Source organism: Mesitornis unicolor, unplaced genomic scaffold (assembly GCF_000695765.1).
Source record: "Mesitornis unicolor isolate BGI_N332 unplaced genomic scaffold, ASM69576v1 scaffold3133, whole genome shotgun sequence".
In the NCBI taxonomy this organism is placed as follows: Eukaryota; Metazoa; Chordata; class Aves; order Mesitornithiformes; family Mesitornithidae; genus Mesitornis; species Mesitornis unicolor.
This window is the reverse complement of record NW_010176533.1, coordinates 25461-32705: the sequence shown is the minus strand read 5'-3', so window position 1 is coordinate 32705 and position 7245 is coordinate 25461. Positions and strand designations below refer to the sequence as shown.

General features: G+C 51.3%; 1 protein-coding gene across 1 annotated transcript in view; it reads left to right on the top strand.

Annotated features, from left to right (window-relative positions):
* The first annotated feature begins 699 nt into the window (after positions 1-699).
* TCERG1 (transcription elongation regulator 1) overlaps positions 700-7245 on the top strand; it is a 29264-nt gene continuing 22718 nt past the window's right edge. The window contains 4 exon segments of the mRNA XM_010181758.1: positions 700-924; positions 4048-4188; positions 4362-4484; positions 4529-4814. Of these exon segments, the coding sequence (XP_010180060.1) occupies positions 700-924; positions 4048-4188; positions 4362-4484; positions 4529-4814 (775 nt within the window).

The window sequence follows — 7245 nt, the reverse complement described above, 5'->3', positions numbered from 1 at the left end:
GAGGCTGCCCTGCGGTCTGGGCGCGGAGCTGCGGGTGTTGCCGTTCACCTTCTCATAACCTTTGTTTTTTTCAATTTTGAGTCATCATGCCAACTGGCACTAAATGGTGGGCAAAATTGTTTCCCTGAGAGCAGCAGAAGAGCGTTTGTTGGTTCCAAAGGTGAACGTTTTTTCTATATATCCATTTACACAGCTCCCCGCGTAGAGGGCTGGGTGGCACAGTGGGTCTGGCGCGGTGGCCAGGGCTCAGACCCCACCGCAGGTGGCAGGAGCAGAGGATGTAGATAGCCCTGACAGGTACCCGTGCTGCGGAGCGGTGAGGAACCGGGCACGGTCAAGAGCCGTGGCTGGAGCAGCCTGGGCTGTGTGTGCAGACAGGAGTCAGAGCTCAGGTGGTGTCAGAGGAGCTCGGGCAGGACTGGATGTGGCTCTGCAGTGCCTGCCTGCCCTGCTCCCAGCGCTGGGTTAGTGACTTCCATTTCCGAAAATTAACAGTTGAGGACTAACGAACTTTAATTGCCAAGGGGAAGACACTATTGAAGTAGTCGCACACTTAATTCTGTTCATTCAAACTCATTATTTTTTCACACCTTTTTGATATTTATTAGGGCTTTTCCCTGTTTCTTGTAAGAATTGATTTTCCCGCAGCTAAGCAGCAAACGAAAGTGAGCTTTGTTTCCCTTTGGCCTTATCCACAGAATGGCTCAGCAGCAAGCACTGAGGTTTCGTGGCCCAGCTCCCCCACCAAACGCGGTCATGAGAGGCCCACCCCCTCTCATGCGGCCTCCTCCACCTTTTGGCATGATGCGGGGTCCTCCTCCACCACCTCGCCCCCCTTTTGGACGTCCTCCGTTTGATCCAAACATGCCTCCGATGCCGCCTCCCGGGGGGATTCCTCCGCCGATGGGACCTCCGCATTTACAGGTAAAGAACGGGAGATTCTCTCGGTTTGGTGAGTTGGGACTCGGGGATTTTTTTATTGTTTGTTTTCACGTGTGGAAATAATGAGAGGAAAGACATTAAAATGGATGAGAAAAATAGCAGGGCGCGATGAAAACATCAGGCTCGTGTGGGGTGTTATAGAACCAGTACGTACCTGTGGTATGTAAACACAGCTTCTGTTTAGCTGCTGGAGGCACTCCTGAATGAATCAGTTACACAGTTAGGATGTGCTCACCAGCAGAGACTTCTCTAAAGCCTGACCTGGTGGCTGTGCAGAACGCAGGACTCGGCTGCGCTGGGGGTTCTGAACTCCCTGAAGCAGGCACATGAAGGACACAGCAGCCTCCGAGGGTTGTTGTGGCTCTGCTGTCTGCTGGTGCACCCTTGGTGAGGTGGAACAGGCGCACGAGGAAGGTGCAGCTGAGCCCTGTGTGGGGTCCTGCCTGAGCCACTCCTGCCCTCGCCGTGGTGGTTTATTACAGAGCACCGAGGTGGGCAGGCAGCAGCTCTGAGGAGCAGGGATGCAGTCAGAGGTGAGCTGTGTCTGGTGTCAGCGTGGTCAGAGATTGTCACACCCCAGCAGAGGAAAAGTAAACATTTGGAAAAGAAACCCGAGAGTGGGCCCAGTGTTTAAATGGAGCAGCTGCAGGTGGCCCTTGTGCTGGCTGAGTTTACTCTTGGCAGAGGGAGAATGCTCTTTATCTTATGTTTGTTGTTGTTGTGCATTTGGTTTTGGTTTGTTTGGTTTTCTATGTTTGTTTGTATTTTTCGACTCAGAGCACTCCTGGCACCTACAGGGACAGCAGGAGCCTGCGGGACTCAAGGGAGGTAGATTTCTGACTGTATTTCACAGTGACGTGCAAGTTCTTTTCCTACTTTTCAGAGACAGGAGAGTTTGAAAGATAGAACACATTGGTGAACAAGGTCTGTGTTTCAGCAGCGCTGCAGGAGTACAGCGCTGTTAGGGCAGTGCTGTTGCCGTGGGCTGCAGGCACAGCTGAGTGGTGCTCTGTGGTTGTAAACAATGGTTTAAATCCACTGTTCGTAATAGAACAGTGAAAACCTTCGTGCTGTGAGATTTATTTTAAACATAGGGGTGTGGGTGAGATGGGAAGAAAACATGCTGGCCTGGGCCATCTCATCATGTTTTAGGCCCTGTTTTGCATACAGCTTTTGGCACAGGGCTATGGGGGCTGTTTTCCACGTTATCAGTGCAGAGTGGTTCACTGCGGAGCTCTGCCCGCAGCTGTGGGGGACGTGGAGGGAGCGGTACAGAGCATGAGCAAGGACTTCAGCTGGACTTCATCTGAAACAAGCCTGATTTTGTGTGCTGCCATCGTCCTGAGCACAAGATTTCAAGGAGAAAAAAGACAGTTGTTAGAACTTGGGCTGCTGGGAAGTGGCTGCTCATTTCATTGAAACTCAGCTGAGCAAGGTGGCATTAAAGGCTGAAAAGACTGAGGGTGTAAACAGCCCCACTCACCTCCCCAAATGCCATCGTTTCCTTTCATTCACTAGGGGCTTGTCCTGTGGTGTTTGCATGCTCAGCTCGAGTTTAAGACTTTCTGCCTACTGCACCTTTCTTCTGGTGCCTCGTGGTCCCAGTTTCCCCCTTGGTGTGGCTGTTGGTGTCCTGGAGGGCTGTGAAGCGATGCAGTGTTGGTACGCGGTGCCGAGGAGAGCAGGACCCTGCGTCCTTCCTGCAGGTTCAGGAACCAGCCTGGGTCAGTCTGCAGCCCCAGGCCTGGCTGCTGCTGTCTCCGTGGTTGGCGTCTGATTTATGTTCTGGAGGTGCCTCGGATTGCAGCCGTTACATCGCGGCCATTTCACCACGCTGTGCAGTGGCCGTGTCTTCTACGGCTGCGTGGGGTCCGTGCACCAAACGTGTCTGTGTTTTCCATGCTGTGTCTGCACTGGGCTCCGCTTTGGACCGAATGTTTGGGTTTTAGCTTCTCTTCCTGTGTCTGGTGCGAGGGGACACACGGTGTTAAAGCTGCTGTGGTAGGAATGGAGGAGAGGGTGTGCTCCGAGCGGACCCCTCCTCACTCCCAGCACGGCCCTGGAGCCTTCTGACCCCTTTTTGGGGACAGCAGCATCTGCAGGCAGAAAAGTGAGCTCTGCTGGAGTTACTGATTGTAGAGCAGTGAAGAGAAAGATCATCCCCTGGCCAGGTGGAGGAGAAATAAGGAAGGAAAGAAAGGCTGTAGTGACCCTCATGGCTTTTTTACTTGGAATTCTCTCTGTGTGCTCTTGACTTCCTTCATGTTTAACAAAGATCCTTCCTTTGTGTTTAACAAAGATCGGAGGTGGTACGTGAACTTAAGAAGCAGTTTAAAATGTCGCTCGTACAGCAGAGGTTGCTAATGAGGTCGGTTGTAGGTGTATGCAGAGGAAGTTAAAGAACTTGGAGGATTTTGTTGACTGTCTTTTTACAGGGAAGTATTCACTCTACCTGTTCTGCGCAGGACATTTCAGAGCAGTCCAAATTAACAAGTAGAACAGAAGAACTTGGTGTACCTTGCAAGGCCTTCAGGTAGCAGTGGTGTGTGGGGTGAAAATGTAATTTGATTTTTTCCCCTGTTTAAACTGGCACTAGTTAGAATTTCAGTTAGCAGGAAATGAAGAATGGATTGTGACGAAAATGGATTGTAATGACATAATGGATTGTAATGAAATCCACTGCTCTGCTGTCTTCACAAATTGCAACCTCACTTGTAACCTTATTTTAACATATCTTCCCTGGGAGGGCACTGCCGAGCTCTGTGGTGGTGCATTTGGCTCGCAGCTGGGCATGTCTCAGTGGCAGTTACCCAGGAGCGGTTCTCCCATTCCTCCTCTCTTGCACTGGGATCTTTTCCCTTCCAGGAGAGGGGTTTTCTCTTTCCCATTTTCCAGTGGCAGCTCTCCCACCGTGGGCGGTGGTGCATTGGGAAGCGTCCTCTGAGCTGGCAGCGTTGGGTTGTTAGAGCAGCTCTCAGGACTGCTGGGGTCACCTTTCTGCAGCTGTACTGCTTGTGGTGCTCTAATAAAGGAAAACTGCTTGAAAACTGTGATACTGTTGTTACCATCGTCATCATCATCGTTATTGTTGTTATATGCCTTTAGAGACCACCATTTATGCCTCCTCCCATGGGTAGCATGCCACCACCTCCTGGTATGATGTTCCCTCTTTTTAGTGCCCCTGGGACACCGGCAATGCCCCCGGCTGAAGAGATATGGGTGGAAAACAAAACTCCAGATGGCAAGGTGAGCTGGTTCACAGACACAGCGCGTGTGTCACGCAGTGTTGCGCTGTGGAAAAATCCTGCGCTCTTGTCTACTCCCTTATTAATTATTTTTAAAGCGGGGGGAACTAGACCGTTATAAAAGCCCCTCCTCCAGATAAGCAGTCGTTCGATGGTGCCGTTCTTGAATTGTAGGTCTATTTCTATAATGCACGTACACGGGAGTCGGCGTGGACTAAGCCAGACGGGGTCAAAGTCATTCAGCAGTCGGAGCTGACGCCGATGCTGGCGGCGCAGGCGCAGGCCCAGGCGCAGGCAGTGGGCGCCTCCACGCCGTTATAAAAGCCCCTCCTCCAGATAAGCAGTCGTTCGATGGTGCCGTTCTTGAATTGTAGGTCTATTTCTATAATGCACGTACACGGGAGTCGGCGTGGACTAAGCCAGACGGGGTCAAAGTCATTCAGCAGTCGGAGCTGACGCCGATGCTGGCGGCGCAGGCGCAGGCCCAGGCGCAGGCAGTGGGCGCCTCCACGCCGACCACCAGCAGTCCCGCGTCCGCAGCGTCCCCGTCCACCTCCTCCAGCACTCAGTCCTCCACCACCTCCACCACCACCACCACGGCCACTTCGGTGTCACAGACGATTTCCAGTGAGTAACCGAGGGTTCTCAAGCTTTGCGATGGTGGGGGATCGCTTTGGGGAATTTTTGCGGCAGACACCTGGTACCCAGGTGGAATTGTTTCAACATGAAGTGGAGCATGAGTTTAAAGTACAGTATTTAATGCAGAAGGACCTTGCATGCGAACCCTTTTTTTTGTTTTTTCCCCCCAATCTGGAAGAGTTACTTCAGGAGGGTCACACTAGACCAGTATGCAACCCTGTTTCTTCAGGTCTTGGTATATTTTTCTTCTGTTGTTATCACGTAATCTCAAAGCTACTGTGCATCCATTTCCTTTTGACTCCAGATAGAGCTAAGTTGTTTTTAGAAGTATTTCACAAGAGAAGTTAATCTGAGGTAGGAGTTAGAGTTGTAGCGATTTCCTCTGTTTCCAGAGTGGCATCTGTTGCTTTAAGAGGCTGGATCTCGGAGCGCTGCTCCTGGGCTGGGAGAGCTGCAGACTGCAGAGCAGAGCTGCTGCTGCTGTGTTATTTTATTAGCATCATTCTTCTGACTAAGCCTCCTAAGCTCCTATTTGCCAGGGTTGCACAAAGGAGGAAAAAGAAAGTCCTTAGAGCCACTACTGTTCACTCATGACCTTTGAGTAACAGTCTGGGGATTACTGCTGTTTGCACGGGCCCAGCTCTGCCTTGAAGGGTTTGCCAGGCGAGGGAACCTCAGGAGGAAAGGGGCCTGGATTTGGGCAGCGAGCACATAATGCGTGTTTATGCACAGTACCCACTTCTAATGTAAACAGTGTGATTTTACTGTACTTCAGGGTGTATATGCTAACTGAGGGCCTCTAGTGCAGAGCACCTAGACAGAGATACAGCTTATGGACCAGCAGTCAGTGAGCGGGATCACCCAGGTGAGGGAAGCAGGGTATGCTCATTAAGGGACAGTGTAATTAGCGCTGTGGTCTGCACGGGGGCTGTGACAGCTCCGCAGTTACTCAGCAGTGCTGTGTGTGACTGTGCTGATCACCGCGGCTGTGCTGGCAGAGCTGTGAGCACTGCTCAGGCCAAGGAGCACGTGGAGACGAGCAGCTGCCCAGCCATCCCGTGTCCACTGCAGTCACACCCCTGAGTTACTGCATCCTGTTCCTGTACCTTAACCCACCCCAGACTTCAGAGGTCTGTGTGTGAAAGGGAGTCAGATGTAGGTAACTCCAGTTACTGGAGGGAGGACAGACCTCTAGAGTAGCAAATAATTTGTATTGCTGAAAGCGTTGTAGGGCTTTTATTTCACTTGGAAGGTAACTTGGTGTTGCATTCAGTGCCTTTGTAGAAATCTGGTCCGCTCTACCCGTTTAGCTGAGTAAGGAAGGGGCAGTGGATGAATGTGAGCCTCCGGCCTAGCGCCAGGCTTTTGAGAGCTGGTCCCGCTTTGGAGCAGCGTTTATGCACCTTCTGACGCCGAGCGCTGAGAGCCTGTCCCACTTCTGCCTGTTCTACTGCTGAACTTTGTCTTTGCTTTCAAGAGCTGTTACTGTTGGTGTCTGTGCCTAGGTGATAAATTTTACCATTTAAAGTAATTTTATAACACTCAGACTTGGCCTGTAAAAAAAAAAAAACAAACCTGGGACTTCTGGCTGAGCTTCATTCTTGTCTGGTACAGGTTTGACTTAGGCCTTGAAACAAGTCACATACTGACTGTCTGCTCTGTTTCCCTGAATTTTAGGCAGTGCTAAGGGCTTTCACCCTCTCTGAAGCACTTAACAACAGATCAAAAATTGTGTTTAAGTATCTTAACACCGGTGTGTTGTTGGGAATACTGCTGGTAGTCATTAAAGCACAGCGTGCCCGTGTGTGATACGGTCACACGTTGGTGTGGTTTCGCTTTTTGAGTGAGCTCGTTTTCACAACAGTTCCTCCTCCCCTCCACCAAATAAATCCCAGTGCAGACGGGCAGGGCTGCTCAGTGTGTTCAACCCACCTCCTCTGTGGCTCCTGTGGCCAGTGCTTGGATCCATAGCGCTCTTGTTGGCTGAGTGCTGGCTTCAGTCGCGCTGCAAGGACTGTGGGGCTGGATGCGGGTCGTGTGCTCCTCCACTGGGAGGCACTGAAGGCCAAGAAGGTCCTTGCAGCTCCTGAACAGAAGTACTCTCCTTTTCCTGGATCACTTATGCAGTTTTAATTGGCATGGTCCCACAGGCGGCTGTCACGCACACGCCGCTGCCGTTACTGCTGAGCAGCAGAACCTGTGCCCGCTAACGGAGCAGCCTTTTCCATTTGAAACTCTGTACTGTTCCCTTTCTGTTGTTTTTCTGACCGGGGATACAGAGGCTGTGCTTGTCCTTTGGTACAACCCTGCTATTGCTGTAGAGACCTGTCAGGTGTAAGGAATGGGGCAAAGTACCGCTTGAAATTTACTTTCTTTGTGAATATTTAACGCTACAGAGAAGGCAGAGGGGTTTTTTTGT